The sequence below is a fragment of the Lepeophtheirus salmonis genome, chromosome 11 (genome assembly GCF_016086655.4).
Source record: "Lepeophtheirus salmonis chromosome 11, UVic_Lsal_1.4, whole genome shotgun sequence".
NCBI lineage: Eukaryota > Metazoa > Arthropoda > Copepoda > Siphonostomatoida > Caligidae > Lepeophtheirus > Lepeophtheirus salmonis.
In genome coordinates, this window is record NC_052141.2 from 4,609,527 (window position 1) to 4,627,784 (window position 18,258).

The window sequence follows — 18,258 nt, forward strand, 5'->3', positions numbered from 1 at the left end:
AAACTACTTTGTATCTGGTTCGAATTCATTACATGGTCAGTTTTTGATGGTGTATGCATTGAAATTTTAGGGCGTAATTCCATAACTTTTCCTAAAGAAAACAAAAAAAATCGGGTATTTTATTAGCATAGTGGAAGGTCATATATTTTACAACTATGCTTAAAGTTGGATCTGCACAAGGTCTCCCATGCCTGCCAAATATTCTGGCATCGTGGGGCTGAGATTATCAAGAGAGGTGGATCTCATTATGAATATAACTTAATTTAAATAAATGTAGCATTCATATAATTGAAAAAATAGTTTCTATGTAGCTTGTACGTTATAATCCTTTCAATATTTTGCCTCTATAATATGATTTTTTTAACAAATATGCTTATAAAACATATAACTATTGATAGAATAAGCAAGCCCATATTCAACCCCTCAATTCATTTTGTAGACTAATTTAACAAATCAAATGGATATTTTCTCCCTAACAACAACTTCATATGCCTCTTCTTTTTCAGATGCTCGACTAAATGTGAAGAAAAATGTCGTGTAGGATCATGGGAGAATTGGAGTTATTGCACGCCCATTGATTGTCATAAGGATGGCAATCAAACGGTTCGAGGTAAGTTGAGTAATAAGTTATACCATATTTTTAAGAAAATGTAATTAAATATTGGAAAAGATTATATTTTTATTGGATGTTTTGAAAGTTTTTAAAAAGTAATTTTTTTTGTCATTCATTGAGAGTAACATATTCCTCATATAATAAATTAAACCATGAATGAAAAACTTCACTAATTAAATATATATTTAAAGAAATATACAGGATACTATTTGATTTTCATTCATCAAAGCAAAACATTTTGCTTTGAAAGTCTTGTAAATATCGGAATATAATAAAAAGATTTTTTTCATATTTTTCCTTAAAACTTATTGAATTAATTTAAGGTACTGGTTTTTTTTTTTAATATATATATTGGAAATATATCTTTCAACATTATTTATACCATATATTCCTCTTGTTATTAGTATTATAGCCACAAACCTATAAATAAATATGTTGGCCGTTCACAGAAAAGTTAAATAGAATGATTTTTGGTAAAAATTAAGTGTATAATACATTTGTATTCTTGGAAAACTTATCCTCAACTTCCATTAACAAGTAATTCCTATTAATTATTTCAATGTGCAAGTTGCTTTTAAAATTTCCCAAAATTGATCTTCACAATAAAAACAATGATAAGTTGATATATTTTATGATTGAAAAGGGCCATATCAGGCCCAATATAAGTCTCATAAACCAAATAAGGCTTATAAACTTTCGTTTATAAAGTTCTTGAGTATTTTACCTTGTCCCAGGCAATTTGAATACAATGGGTATAACTTACTTAAATATGTACATGAAATGTTGGGTTGTAAGTATGTAAAAAATGATTTTTTTCCTTTTCTTCAAGATGTTTTTATGTTGACGCATAACATATACACATAGATACATTTTTATTGTTCCTCAAATTATCTTCGATTTCTGGCAAAAAGTAATTGTTATTAATCCTTTGGTTGTGCTTCAAAACGGTAATGGATCATTACTATAAAATAATAAGAAATGGATCAATTCTATGAATTTGAAAGAGTAGATATTGGGGCCAATATATGTGTGGCGATAACATAAAAGCAAGCTGGGATTTTTTTTGATGAAACAAAGAAAAGGCATTATAAGTTTTTGACTTGAATGAAAAACCGAAGGATTTTTTTAATGAGTCAAATACAATATTAAACCACTGAAAAGCTGTCCTACAAGTTATTAGTATTATAGATATTTGTTTTAATTTGTTCGTGAACATATTATATACCAGCTCAGCTTATTTGATCGTACGATATTTGAACTTTAAATCAAATTTTGATATCCTCAATATAATCACGTTGCGGGAATCCCTTTGTTCCTTTTGTTATTCCCGCAACGTGAATACTGGCACATTTTTCTTTAAATATAATTTTCACACCATGACGTCACAGCATCTTTTATGATCAGTGTTACCAAATAATCAATTTTTTTAAGTTCAGATAACCTTAAAAACCAAAGATACTAAGGGACTTTATCACTTTTTTGGATGAGTCTAAATTATAATACTCATTTCAACGGATACTTTTAACCTACTGTCGCAATATTGAGAAGAAGTATCCCAGCTTGCTTTTATATTATTACCGCATATATATTTCTTAAATATAGTAAAGGATCTAAACTATAGCTAAAATTATTGGGCAGTCATTTAAATAATAAGACTATAATTAACTCAAATATGTACATGAAATAATGGGCTTTTCACCTTTCCTTGATTTATGTTAAAGATTGTTCTGATGTTGACGTATTACTTATACTTTTTTGGTACTGTGTATAACGCGCATATATTTCGATTGGTGTGTTTTTTTTCATTTTGACTCGTCCATTCACGTTTTTTTATATCAAGTTTATATAGTTAAAATATACTATTATAAAATATACTTTGTCTCTCCGTTTATGCCAAATGAAAAACACTACTATAAATAAGTGTCTCGAAAAATATGACGCGTATTTTTCTTTTATCTGTCAAGTAATATTAAATCAAAAATAACTTTAAAATAAATTACTCAAATTTGCTACTTAGAGTGCAATAAGTCCCTCTGTCTTATTAAATATAAAAGTTACAAACTTTGCAAAATCTTTTTATTGTAACTCCTACAATAAACTTTCCACATATGTAGTTAAAATCTGTTAATAATAAGCATATTTAATGTTTCTTAAAGGTCATTTCACTAATAGATCCAATTTCCGTTCATTATTAATGGACGGAAATGCATTTTTTTTAATGCGCCAATTCTATATTTATTGCTTTTACAAATACGCAATGTTCAAAAACAATCAATTATCTTTCAAAAGAACATAAAAAAAGGGATTAATAAAAAGAGTCGAGCATATGTTTTGTGCGTCAACATAAAAACAAATATAAATAATAAAAAAAAATTATAATTTTTTTACGATTATTAATTAAAGATAATAAATCTAATCTGCACTCAATTTTATGAATAATCTTTGTAGTTTGCTTTTGAGCTGAATTTTGAACTTCATATAAACATACATCCCAATATTTCAATGACATATTTGAGTCAAAGATAGGCCTAATATTCAAATTTGTGGGATGAGTTTAAATACCCACTAATTTTTGCTATAGTTTAAACCCTTTATTTGATTCAAATGACTTACACAGGCCCCGATATGGCCCATTTCAGCCCATAAAATATGTCAATTTTTCATTCAATTATTATCACGTACAATTTCGTCAACTTTAAGTGGAATTTGCAGCACATTGAAAGGGTTAATAAAAATAATTTGTCAAAAAATACAAATGTAATTCAAAGTCAATTTAAAGAAACATATTTTCTTAACATGCTTTTTTGTTCACTGGCCACTTACTGGCTGCGAGGAGCAAAGTTTTACGATCTATTTAATCGCATTTGAATGTCTTATTTGGAAAAAAATGTTGCATGATTTATTTGCTCATGTGATTGCAACATAAACTAACTTGGTTTTGATTTCGTTTTTGTTTTGAATCAGTCGCCAAATGAGTAAACAGAAGGTAAAAAGGCGTCCCTCATCGAAATTACTTGACTCACATATAGCACAAAAAGATTTTGGCGCCATTGTTGGGATCAATGTGAAGACCGTACGTAACATCCATCATGCCAAGTACATTGGAAAGAGACGTCCAGAGCTGCAGGAAGTGCGTTCTGGTCCCAAAACTTACTGCTTTCTGACCCTTGAGTATGTTGGCCCCTGTCATTACTCGACGACTTGAATCCTTTGTTTATTTTCGGTCATCACAAATGAAATCCCCCACTATAATGTCGATCACCTGAAGTCTACAATCTCTAAGGTCTTCCCCACTATCCCGAGAACAAAAATTTTAAAACCTTTACCAGCTTCAGGTACCGTATTGAGGCTGTGATTGCTTCTAATTGAGTCCATATCGAATAAAATGTATCCTTTCTGATTTTCCAACAATTTTTGTAAGGATACCTTTGTCAAATCAGTTAATATAGTTTTGAGTTTTTGAAGCAGGATTTTTTTTTTGATGTTCATAATTTTTTTCTTTCTCATACTGAATAGAAATACAACTTCAATAAAAGTGTTTTATTTTCCGAATCAAAAAGAATCATATTTATTTACTCGTCAATTATTACAATAAAAATATCAATATAATAAATAACAGAGATGTCTTGCTGGCTAGAGTGTTACTTCACATTATGACACATATTAGCTAACTAACACATAACACGGACTTACCTCGCTAATAAAAAAAAATTAAGTGTATTTTGTCAGTTGTCAATATTTCTGCTAATTTTCTCCTAATCAGTATTTTGAACAAATTAGCTATTGTTAAGCTGTGAATAATTCTTTAACAATAACTGATAACAATAGTTGGTAAGAATGATGTATATACCATAAGATTTTTTGTCTGCTTCCTTTCGGAGGAGAGGCTGCATTATATAATAAAGATTACGAAGTGAGGACTGCTTAGTTCACCAGATTTTAGTAAGTATACTTTCAATCTTAAATGGCATAGTTTAGAATTAGAAAAAGGAAAAACGGTTTTTGCGTGTGCTCTTTTTTGTTCATTATTTGATGGGTCATCATACTGTAAACCTCTTTGTCAGAAGTAAGCATTCTCGCCTATCTTAGATATTAATTGTTTTAAAAATTAAAAAAAAAGAAATATCTACAAATTTAAATAAATTTATAATATTTTTTCTTCATAGCAATAATTCATTTTCTTCCCCAAAAATCATATAACAGGCTGCTGATGTACATTAGTATCTTAATTCAGTAGTATTTGTCTTGTTTCCACCTTCTTCTTGTCCTCTTCTTTTCCTAACAAAAATGTAAACTCTATATATATCAATTTATAATGATTAATCGGGAGTCTTTTCAAAAATTAATTCCCTTAACTAATAAACAGTAAATTCATATTTCGATGCAACATGTATGACTAAGAATGAAACTTTAAAATAAGAAAAACCAGCAAGCAAAAAATTACTCAAAAATGCTCATAGTTTTTTTTTTTTTTTTTTTTTTGTACATAAATGAATAAATTATCCTTAAGTGCCTTAGAAAAAATCTGAATTATTTTTTTTTTTAAATCATGTATACATACATCCCAATATTTAATTGTCATACTTGAGTGAATTATAGGATTTTTATTCAAATTTGTTGAAGGAGTAAAGATACTCAAGAATTGTAGCGTAAGTTTAAAACTTTTATTTGATTAATGAGACAAATAATATCTTAGCAATTAAAAAGAGGAAGGCTCTGGCAACCTCTCTTTCCTGCATGACTAATGATTACAAACACAATAATAACAGAACAGCAAAAACCCAAAATAAAGTCGAAATAATTAAACATATTGCACAAACTAAACTAATAATATTAAACATAATATTTTTAATATTGTCTAATATTGGGAGTATAAGATCCTTCACGACAAGATCCAGAGAAACTCATTTATTCTTGAGCCTATGAACAAAGTCGCTACCACAGACCTTGAGTTTAAGGGGCATCTGCCCAATGAACAACTGGCTTTCAGACTTTTTTCAAGCCTTTTGGGGTCGTCCTTCAGTTTTTGGTATCTTGGTAAAGATACCAGGTGGTGTAAATCGTCCGTACTTTTTTAGCTCACCTGGTTTTTTCGGAATTGGTCATATAAAGAATGAATTTTCCTTTCCTTTGCAGTAATTGTCATTATTATTTAAATCCTAAGTAGTTAACTTCCTTCTCTTCCAGATTCAATAATATTCAAAACCTGATCTAACATTATTTTGTACTCATAAAAGATAAAAAGATGGAGAGAAAGTAACCTTGAGGATTTTTGCGGGGTTGTAATCGTAAATCCTTGTTGGACTAAGCGAAGAATTGAAGATTGATGTCGGAGTAATTTTAGCAATGTCCTTGTTCATTTCCTTCTCCAGCTGTCATCATAGCTGATTTAATGAAAAGTCAAGAGCATGATTCTTTCTGTCCTCCAAAACATTATTTATATTATCAGAGTTAACATATTGATTTTCAGTTTCTTTCTTTTTTAACATGCACAAAAGACAACTTTTATCAAGCGAGAATTGAAATCGAATTCATCAGCGTCAAAAACACTTTCTACTTTATATAAACAATTTGATCTCAAATTGGTCAGCCTTGGCCTCCACCCTAGACATGAAGGTCTCGCTGCATTTCTTCCGGATTCTTCATACATGTCAGCCCACTCCTTGTCCATTGTAGTCTCTAGGGCATTCACATTCACATGGAAGGTTGCACAGACATTCCTCTGGATGGCACCGAAGTTCCCATACTCAAGAAGGTTACAGTCTGGTGAGGACGGAGGCAACATTGACAATGCCCATAAATTTGAGGAAAACTTAGAGTATTTTTGGGCCTGTGGCCGTGGGCAAAGTCCTGCTAAAAAACACGATTTCCCTTTAGGTGGCTGCCCTTCAACCAGGGAAAGACCCCTGTCTCCATGACCTCTGTACCAATCTTGAAGACTTTTGGAAACTAATAAGCTGGTATCTTGTTCGATTTTGCCCATCACTTCTAAGCTTCCCTTCTAGGCTCTGGTTGTCGACTTTCAACTTTTTAATCGTGGTAATGATACTCTTGGCGGCGATGAGGACATCTAGTCTTCTTTTATTCACGTGTAAGAAGCTCTGAGACACGATTTTTTGTGTCCTTCATCTCAGTTGTCCCTAGTTTGATACTTTTTTATAGTTCTACCATTTGGGGGGGGGATCTGTAAATTATGTATTACAGTTTAATTCACGATTCATGGAGCACACTGTATATTCTGTATTTTTCCTGTAAGAGATAGTCAATCTATTATTAGGACGAGGAGGAACGAGGATAGTGGACATACATTAACTCTTGGAATGGTTACAATAATACCACTATTTTAAAGACTAACTGTTTTATTTTATATCTCCAAACAAAGGTTAAAACCTTTGGACTCTCCTGAAAAAGCATTATATTATTTATGTCACCTTAGAAGCTTCTTTTTGTATGTACAAATGCCCCTATAAATTTGTACTTAAAAACTCAATGTGTAGATAATGGTTTGAATCCAGGAACGTGTGCGTGTATGCCATAAACCTTTGAGAGAGAAAATGGTTATAAATAAATGTTTAATATCATAATATCCATATGTTTCTGATGACTTTTTTCTTCTTCCTTTTCTTTTGCTCTTTGGTGCTGTTTTTATTTTATTTTTTAAAGCATCTTTAATAGAGTTCATAAATTCTTCGTTGAAACTAACAAATTTTTAATTCCCTTTAAATAAAAACAATTTTCTTTGTGAATGTTCGTAAAAGTTTTATTTTTTTCTAATTTAAATACATATATTTCTTATTATTTTAATGGGATTACAAGGCAATGTAGTTCATTATTATAGACCTATATGCACAGGTTATAACAAATAAATCCGGCTCTTTTGATCCATCTACTTTAAATTAATATAATATTGTAATTTTAAGATGTATTCAATAAACAAAAATTGAGCAACAGATATAATCATGGAGAATACATCACTCAATGTGGCCTCTGTTGGCCTCAGTAACGCCCTGTATTAGATTCCGGAGCCTGCAATCAGACATTCTGCTTCTGAAAATGTAATAGTCTCAAATTCAGGGACTTTTTGATGTTATAAGAACACATGTTGACCTTTGAATCAAGGTAGATCCAAGCGAAATCGTCCATCAGATTCAGGTTCTGGGAGCTTAGAGGCTAAATATACTTGGACACCTAGTTTTAGTAGTACTCTTGGAGCAAAAATTGGTCTCCACTAAGGCCTTCCTCAACTCTGAAATCCTATTTTTGGTGATCCCTGTCAGCTTTGATAGCTAAGTATTGCTAAAATCCCAATCATTGTTCACCAAAATCATCACAACAGCGGGCCGGTATTTTGCCTTTGGAAATGTAAAAGGCTTCAAACCTTTTGTTGTAGACTTTATGTTAGTGTTTTGGCTACTAGGTGAAACGTGTATATGGTTATTTCAATACAAAAAAACAAAACCAAAAACACTTTGCAATTTCGTCAGATTCTATACAAGAAAATCCAAAAATCTGTAGCACTTGATTTTTTCTTATACCATGTATATTCAAATGTATAATGTTTGAGAAACACAGTGAGGCAATCATTTTATTGGTGCGAATTGGCTCACTAATTGAACAACTTCATTATTTTGATAAATATTGATGTGAATGAATGATTTAAGGTTTTTGTTTTTTTGCAAGATTGATGATACTGAAAGAGGTCTATTATTTATTTTCTATTCATCCAATCACTCTAAAAAAGTTCACCATCAATTATTTAACGCCGTACAAATATAGCTTTCAATACTTTTATATAACCAAACATGTACTTAGTGTGTCGGGGAAGAGATAGAGATAGGTTAAATAACATATAATATACCTTCGTAAATAGAGAAGTGTAAACCAAAATGTGAGTAACAGAGAAGGAGACGTAATGGATGGGTTTGAAAGTATTCAATTCATGTAATATTCATGGTAAATCCTTATTTCTCTCATTGCACTTATCTTCCTTTAACCCTTCACAAATGTGTCTTTTCCATGATGATGTTTTCTCTTTTTAGAAAGGGGAGAAAGGCGGGAAATTCAAATTATTTAAATGATTTATATAGTGCATCTATCATTTTTGACTCCACAGCGTTTTTTAACAAATACAAAAATATACAGTGAATATTATTGTCAGCTGTCAATTTTTATACTTTTTTTTCCTAATCAGTGTTCTGAACTTTGATTGGTTAAATTAGACAATTATCTCTGTTTATATTGATGTGAACCATTCCCAAAAATTATTGAAAAAGAAGTCCAAAGTTGGGATGAAGCGGCTCACTACCAACTGATTTTGGGCCTTTTCCCCCTTCTTCTTTTTCGTAAGAGAGGTTGTAAGATACATTATATACCTTGCTAACACATAAACACCTAATGTATTTTGTTTACAGCCGTCGATTCACTCGTCTCTCTTGATACGTCATATCTGTTTCATAATTTATTCTTTTCGATAAATAAACGAAGTAATAAGTTGTGGTTTACTTATGCTCCGTTTCCTAAAAGACAGGAATACAATTTTTTGTGGATCCTTCGTCGTAAATATATAGATATATATGTTAGCCCTCTTTTTATTTCCATGTTTAAATTTTGGCTATTATATATAAAATACAAACGTAGCTACCCTTTTAATAAACTATTACCTACCAAAACTATAATACAGTATCGAATAAAATAATATATTAATATTATGAAATAGTTATGTTCTGTACAAGTTGCTACTTGTAAAACCAAATTGTACAAGTTGAAAACTAAAAATGAGATGAAAATTTTTAAAAGAAGGCTTTACAGTATTTAAATAAGGATACTACAAGAATTGATTACTCATGGATGATTGATATATTAATAATGCAATTTCAAAAAAAATACTAAACTATAAGGATTCTGTGAGACGGTATAAAGTTCAAATGGGCATTACTCATAAATACATTATAACTCATAATTATAATGTACACACAACGGAACTTTTATATATAAATATAAGTAATTCATGTTAATAATTGTTGAGAAATTATAAGCTTATGATTGTCTGGGAGTACTTAAGAATAGGGTTGTGGCACTCCTTATTTATTCGGTCGGGTTCAGTCCAGCCTGAAGATCGTTCCTATCGTTGTTTGAGGCCGGTCCTAAGACTTTTTGGTCCTTAGGCTGAAAGTACTAGAACTTATTAAATAAATAAGAAACAAAGTTTAGTGATGTTATCAAGTACCGAACTTTATAAGTTTTTAGCACTGATATGCAGGATTGAGCTAGACCGGACCACGGCTGAACTGGAAAGGATTGCAGTTTTCATTCATAAATAGATACAGACACACTTCTACTTAAAATATAGATGTAGTTGGTATTATTGACTTATTTGGGACACTACCAAGTGATTGCAGCTTTTTGTTCTGTTCGTTTTTTTCTAAAAGGTTGGCTTATCTACTCTTTTCCAAAATGGCGGTTCCTTTTTATCAAAAAAAAGAGGAAAAGCGGGAAATTCAAATAAATCTTATATTGAAATCATATTACATTACTCATAAAGAAGTTACAAAGGGAAATGTTATTATTTTTTTCTTATTCAATTAGATACGTCAGCACTCAGCTCATATAACGACTATAATTCCCCCTCAAATCCATTAATATTATAGCCTAAATGGCCAAGAGTATTGTTTGTCCCATCCATCAAAATGCTGACAGCTACAAAAGGTATACATGTACCTATGTACAATCAACATTAACAACAAATAACATTACTTTAATGGATCATCGCCCTCTGCATCCCCCGCTCCTTGCCAATTGGCAATATCCTTATTCAAATACATAGATATAATATTACTAAGTATGTTATAAATCTAATATTATACTATAATGAATATGTACAAAATCAATCACGTGGTTTGTACATAATTGAAGAAAGTAAACCGAAGGGGTTTTTTTCCTCTCCTTTTCGACCTACTTTGCTTACTACAAAACAAATCAAACCGAGTTAAATAATAATATCTTTGCTCTTTACAATTTTTTTAATATAATAATAGAAAAAAAAGACTGAGTTTCTTAACTATTATTGGCAGTAAAAAAAATTATTTAAAAAGTTTCGTGGTGTTTATATATACACACTGCATATTCTGGACTATCACTAAGGGGCAAAAGCTAGTAGGGAAAAGATAATACTTATGCCTTAACCTATTTTGCCTCTGGACATATAGTCTCAAGGATATTTTACCTAAATATATAAATACATTTGGTTTATAATTTATTTATATTTAAATTAATGTTCTCTTTGAATTTTATGTCAAAATATGTAATGTTTACTATGATGAAACAGGTTAAAAGGTTGTTTTCTGTTGGAATAATGTTAGAATTATATTCCCTATTTTGTCTCTGGTTCAAACTCATTAATAGCTGATATTTAGTTATATTTATGCATTAAATGATTGGGGGCATTTTATCATCATTTGGCATCAAGAAAAACTTACTGCGTTTTGTTGTTTCATATTGTGATTCAAAAATTCAAAAGGAATTTAAATTTCGGCCAAAAATAAACAATCACATTTATTTCTTATTTATTATATATTAATGCGAAATATCCCTGAGAAAAATGGTTTTAAAGCAAAATGGTTGGAGGCAAAATTATTTAAGATCAAAGTAGCTGGGGTCAACAATATTATAGTTGAATTTATTTACCCTTATTCATATCATACAGATATATACAAAACACAAAATTGATATAATATGAATTGCTGGAAGGAAAGGCGTAACACTAATATGCATAAGCATTTCTGCTTAAATTGAGACTTTCTAGCCTAGACCTACATCTAAAAAAAATCAAACATTTTAATAAGGCAAGCACAAAATTATATAAAAAATAATCACATACTAAATATTTCAAAACATACGAGGGGGGTTAGAAAAGTCCGTGCAATGTCTGAGATATGGCTCTTAAGGCCCGTATTTAGTTAATATCATCTCTTGGAAGAACACACACCAACTTTCAGCCAAATAATTCATTGTGTTTCTATTTGGCATTTGTTTGATTTGAGGAATTGGCTGGCAAGATTATGGGTACTGTCTGTTTTGATTTGCAGGGAATAATCATCTGACTATCTTGAAAAGTGTAAAACTATTACAAAATTATTAAATTATTCAACCTTTATTGGACCGTTTAAAAACCGAGTTGAATGAAAATCCCCTCAAGACTGACCCACAATAAGTTATTTTCAATTAGGACAATGCTCCACCTCAGTAGTTGTGGTCACAAAATTGATGAAAATGCTGATCATGTTTCTTTTTAATCTCCTTGAGCTTTTTATCTTACATAAAGTAAGGTTTAATTAAAACAAGAAAATATTTTTCGACCATTTTTGTGAAAATCCCTCCACTTCCTCGACTCAAGTGAATGCCCAACAACAACAAAAAAAATGGACGGATCTGGCTGAAAGTTGGTTTATATTCTTCCAAGAGATATTAATCATTAAATATAACCTGGGCACGCGCCAGTAGTGCCATATCGTGCACTTTACATGGACTTTTCAAACGACCCTCGTGGTAATCAATCTATTGGTCTCTCAAAAGAGCAAAATGTATATCCCAATTTTCGGTGTTTTGTCGCATTTGGGCAAACGAAAAAAATAGTTTCTTTAACATTTTAGCCCTTCACATTAATAGAAATATATTCAAGTACTCCACAAAAGCATGCAAAATATTATTAAAAACTTTCCACAATCCTTATAGAAAAAAAAACAATCTATCGAAACCTGGAATCAAAGGCGTCCAGAGGTGGGCTGGAGCGTTCTGTAGCCCTCCCCCAAAGAAAGAATTAATTTAAATTAAAGAATTTTTTGCTATTTACATAAAAATTGAATAATTGGAAAAAAAAAACTTCTAAAAAGTTTAATATCTTAAATATAATTTAATTTCAAAAAAAAATTTCAAAAATTTTAATTTTCTGTGAATAGCTCTGAATTTTTTTATTTTTCTTTTCCAAAATTGTATGTTTGAATTTATGTAATATTTTACCAAAAGTCTCATTTTTGTGTAAACAGCTGTAGATTGTGCTGAATTTTTGTAAATAACTGAATTTTTGAAATTTTATTCCAAAAAATTTAATTTTTCGATTTTTTCCGGAAACTTTCCAAAACCAAATCCCCACCAAAAGAAATATACATAGTTATATATATATAATCGTGCAGATGCCCCTGAGAATTAGGCTGTAAATTTCCTTGTTTCGATGACTCCAAACAAAAAACTCTTTATCATGTCAGCTCAAGACTCCGGCAGCTCTAAGTTTCTTACGAACATTTAACATATATTCTTAGATACATTAGCTCATAAAGACAAAATCCACATCTTTAAGTGTCAGGGCCCTGGATGTAAACTATTTCTTGGAGAATGTCTTATGGGAAATCGATGTTTTCCACTATTTCACAGGAAGTTTGCTAAAGTTTTGAAGAGTACAATGCTATGTTTTATAGCTTTGATGGGTTCTTAAGCAAATAGCCTGCATAAATAAAGATTCCTATTCCTAGATGAATAGATAAATGGTTATCTAAAATTACCAACCATGTAATACCATAATAAAAAACCATTTATTATGTTTTATTAATATGATAATGAATTTTATTGGTCTAATATTTCATTACCTAATGACTTTCCTTCTCATATGATGTACTATGTGGGTAAATTAATTCAAAAGGATTAAGGTAGGTACTAAGCATATGTATTTATAGTTTTTAGAAATGGTGGATCTCTTAAGCCGAAGCAAAAATTAGCAAGGAATTGTACAATCCCTAGCACAAATTTTTTCAATCAGCAAAAACAAAAACCATTAGTTCAAAAAATCAAAATTTTATATAATTGATTTGCAAAAACTATATATGCAAAAGTTGCTACTAATCGCAAAAGCTCATTTTATTAGATATGACTAACATTAGAAGCAATACGGTGACTGCAGCTGGTATAGATTTTGACAATTTTGTCCCAGGCCTTGGAGATGGAGGACTTCAGGCCATCCCCATTTCGTTGACAGTTTCATTTATGATGCACCCATGGTGCCCCACCCAAAATAATCAAGGGGTTCCAGTCAGAGATTGAGAGAGGCCACCTGTCCAAGGGCCAGAAATCAGCTAAGTTATAGGCGCAGAACTCCTATTCTTGGATCTCTGTATGTCCCTTTAGCGAGGTCTCATCATATTGGATATTTCTGAAAGTCCTCACATTCACCCCAGCGATTAATATCACGATAAATACCCTATGTTTTTTTATCTAGGGACATCTACTATAACATAATATTATAGTTTTTTGTATGCATGTCCGCCAATAGAAAACGCATAACCAGGTCAGTTATTTCAAAAATGGAGACAAATACAGGCCTTACATATAAAATAAAATTTGTTCAGAAATCTGAATTACGTAGCAAGAGATATATTTCATTCTGATCAGTATGATTTCTTGGCTCTAGAGGAAAGTTTTTTTTTCGCTAATAAGTCGTTCAATTTCAAGTCTCTCAATGTTTTTTTTTTTTGAGGTACGGGTTGTCGATTCGAAAATCCATTAAAAAAAAATTTTAAATACAAAAAAAAAGTTATTGTCCTAACGGAAAAAGGGAGAACTTTATTGAATACGAATTAAAGAAAGCAATTAGGAAGGGGATAAGGGAGTAAGTATCTTCATTATGGTTGAAAGAGGAACATATTTCTAATTATTATGTTGTCAATCTTTTTATTACATATATCCTTGAATTACTTAAAGCACTAATATAATAATTTTAAATAAAATATAAAATACGGGTACGTGCCAGAACAGCAAATAATATTATATTATAGTAGATACATTTATATAAATGATATCAGGAGAAGAGCTGCTCTAGCAAATATACATATATATATTTATACTTAAATATACACTTAGACGTGTACACGCACGATAGATGTGGTAGCGTGCCTTTAGAGTTATATATTGTTGTCGTATTTTATATTACATCTTCTTAGGGACCTACTTTAAACTTTGAATAATAGAGTTTTATATTTACATAACTTTATGCCAGTTAAATGTGTGTTTTTTATTTTAAATTTATCTTTACACAGAGATGATTCAATATATGAAGGAAGAAGGGGAATAGGTGTTTAAATTGATCGGAAAATTTTGCTTCTACACCTTGTACATATTTAATATTTATGGATTCCCACATTTGCAAAGTACTAATATACTTCATTACAATCTATCAATTTCAGCACATCTCATTTTACATACATACATTTGAGAGCTATATGTATTTTATTTTTGCAAATTTATATGTATATATTTACAGACTATTTGCAAAAATAAAAATAGTGGATAATGATTTATTACAAGCTCATATTTAGCACATGCAAAATACATATAGAAATATTTAGCATACGTATCACCATTTTAACTTATCAAAGTGATTTAATTAATTACAAGCAATAGTTCCTCGCATTTCCCAGAGTTATTTGGCGTTGACGAACATACACATTTTGATTAAATAATATAGAAGATAACTCCTTCACAAATTCTTGGGGTTACTCTCCATTTTTCATCAGCAGACTCACTCAATACTAAGATGTTCTTTCTTCAAGAATACAAAAATATTGATAGAAGCTTGAGAAAAAGAAAATATAATTTGCTCATTGCTAAATCTCATCTAAAGTTACATTCATTTTTTTAATTGTATATAATGTACTTCCCTTTTTTTTTTCTTTTTTTAATAGGAGTTGAACTAACCACCTCCCAGATTTAATTTATTTTGTAGAATGCTCCTTATAAATTATGCTAACTTTTATTTCTTATACCAAGCTTAATAAGAAATACAAGGTGATACCAAACGCTTTTGAATAATGACGTCAGAGACTATATACTATAACTGTTGACCATATAATTTCTAGTATTGTTTGCTGTTAATATAACATTTTTCTACTCTATGACGTCAATATCTGTTTGTCTTGCCCAGCACTTGGTACGGTACATCAAATTGAAAATTCTGGCAGGCCTGATTACATGATGGACTAACCTTCTATTTCTATTATCCTTCACTTATACTATATTCATATATGGTATGCATCAGGGAGCCCTATATAATGTATACACACGTCTAAAGGAGCGCTCACTAATGAAATAAAAAAATATTATTTTGAAATACAAGTGTTCCTATTTTATTGAATTCTTAACATATACCCAGAGTAATTATGAATATCTGTATAGATATGAGATCAATAACACAAAAACAAACAAGAACACTGTTCTTCGTAATCATGCACACGCCTACCATATTTAATTAATACTATTAGTTTGGTATTAAGAAGATAAAAAATGTGAGTGTGGACCCAGGATACACATTTAACATTGAATGTGGATACTGAGTGCACTCTATATAGTGATCCCTGATGTATATCACACTCACATTTTTGATGTGTGTTATAATAAATTAGTATATAATGTTTCATTAAAATATTAATTGCATTGGTATTTCTTAGATCAAAATATGTTTATGATATAAATCAGGGTTGCACTTTCCTTCAGACATTCATAAACAATAAACTTTGCCTTATTAATATTACTATTCTTACAAAATTTCAGGCTATCAAACTCGACGGCGACGAGTGGTCTCTGGTCCGGATTCCCTAACCTCCTGCCCACATCTAGAAGAAACACGTACTTGTAGCCTGACATCCTGCTATAAATGGGGTATCATTCCTGGAAAGAACGGGGAAGTGAATACGAAATGCTTTACTTCAGAGAGGGGTGCCGTTTGTGGTCATGGAAAGAGGAAGTACTCATATCGGTGTTTGGATTATAGTGAGGTGAGTGAGACTCATAAATATTCATGGAATATGTGTGTGTTTTTGATTATTATTTTCGATGAATGCAAAAAAAAAAAAAAATATATATGCAATCCCGTTGCATGAAAGGGATCCACCATAATGAATATTAATTCAAGTATCCATTTGTATGTTAAAATATATCGTTGTTTGAATACAAGATTTGAGTAGGGCACCTCCTTATTGTCATTCTGTTAGATAATTAAAAAGACAACTTTAATAGACCTTCTTTACTATAAACAAAGCTTGACGCCTTTCTTTAGTAATTTTTATTAGTATTTATTAACTGGGGCTTAATGAACAATGAGCAAAAAGGTAGGCTATACATATTGGGCTAATAGGTTGTACATTATTATATCAAAGAATGCGTTTCACTGAATGCCATGGGAAGACAAGGCTCCCCCAGCTTTTTCTATTTATTTCAACTACCTACCCGATACAAATATTTTTAAAGGATAAAAGCTAAAAAAAAACACATGAACAATCTTTCACAAAAAATACAAAATAACAATCAAAATGTTTGGTAAAATTTTGATACAACTTTATGTCATTTCTATAAGTTGCATCCTTAATGACTCACTTTGAGTTCTAGAGCCTGAACAGTTGTGCAAATAAATGGATTATGAGCCTCTAGATATGCAATTCTCAAATTTTTTTCATTAAGGTACCTAGTCATAAAAACTCAAGACACCCCAGTGTTATATCAGGTAGTCTATTGAAATATGAAGACTTACTAATTCAATAATTAAGAAAAGTTGAGTGTTTAAAATTAATTCATATTTCGATATATTAAAGCATAAACAATTTGTTACAAAACATTACAAATCTCAGCTCTTTAGCTAACGTACAAGTGGAGAAAATGACATTTGAACATGATCGATGAATTTCCATTCCCACACTCCAAGTAGTTGGCCGTCTACAGGCTCACCGTCTACGCCGTCAGCAAGTCCGAAACGTAGAATGAGAAGAAGGGCTCTGTCAAAAAGGCCAAACTGTATCCTGGAGGAGTTAAAGAAAATAGTGCAGGTCAATTTTTTGAAGTTTATTCGGGACTAGCAAGATATATCAGGTTTTCACACCAGACTGTCAAGACAGCTATCAAAAAAGTGGGTGGAAAGATCCTTGTGAGGGTGGAGAGGCCACTTTTGACACCAGCAATAAAACACCCATCTCTTTCGATACAAGTTTCTTTTGAATGAGTCTTCTGAACTCTTTCTTGGCACCCTCAATACTCTTTTTCGGATTCGTTTCGTAGGGAAGGCCTGAAGTGTTCGTCATCCAAATACCAAAGCCCTCTAAGCCACTGTCAGCCAGCACTGGGACGCAGTGACTGATGACTACATGTGCAGTGGGTGCTTGTCTTCCACCGCCACCTGGAAGCCATCATGACCGCTAATGACGGCTAAATTAATGATCACGAGAGCTCAGAAACACATCTAATTATAAGTAGTAATTATTTGGCTGTAATTTAAAATTTAAAGTGTTCAGATTGTAATGTAACATTCGATATATTATAAAAAGGACACTGCATAGCACATATGTAAATGTTCGATTTATAATAATTGTAATTGTCGTTGTAAGTCCTCCTTTCATTCTTAGTATATTTTCCTAGCGACCTTTATTCTCACTCAGAGCTGGTGGACAAAAGCTCACAAATATTAGGCTGAGACTTTATTTGATAGTCAATCATCATGGACAGTTGTTCCAAGATCTTCAAAACCAATATAATTATAAGGAAATCACAAATATATTTAATTTATAAAGGAATCAATATTTTGGCCCTTTCATACATATATAAACCAAATAAAAAGA

General features: G+C 31.0%; 1 protein-coding gene across 2 annotated transcripts in view; it reads left to right on the plus strand.

Moving 5' to 3' along the window:
- LOC121126140 (thrombospondin type-1 domain-containing protein 7A) overlaps positions 1 to 18,258 on the plus strand; it is a 286,559-nt gene that overhangs the window by 127,064 nt on the left and 141,237 nt on the right. For both annotated transcript variants that reach the window (XM_040721441.2, XM_071891671.1), the window contains exons 6-7: positions 507 to 610; positions 16,205 to 16,428. In XM_040721441.2, coding sequence (XP_040577375.1) covers positions 507 to 610; positions 16,205 to 16,428 — 328 coding nt within the window. The remainder of the gene's footprint in view (positions 1 to 506; positions 611 to 16,204; positions 16,429 to 18,258) is intronic.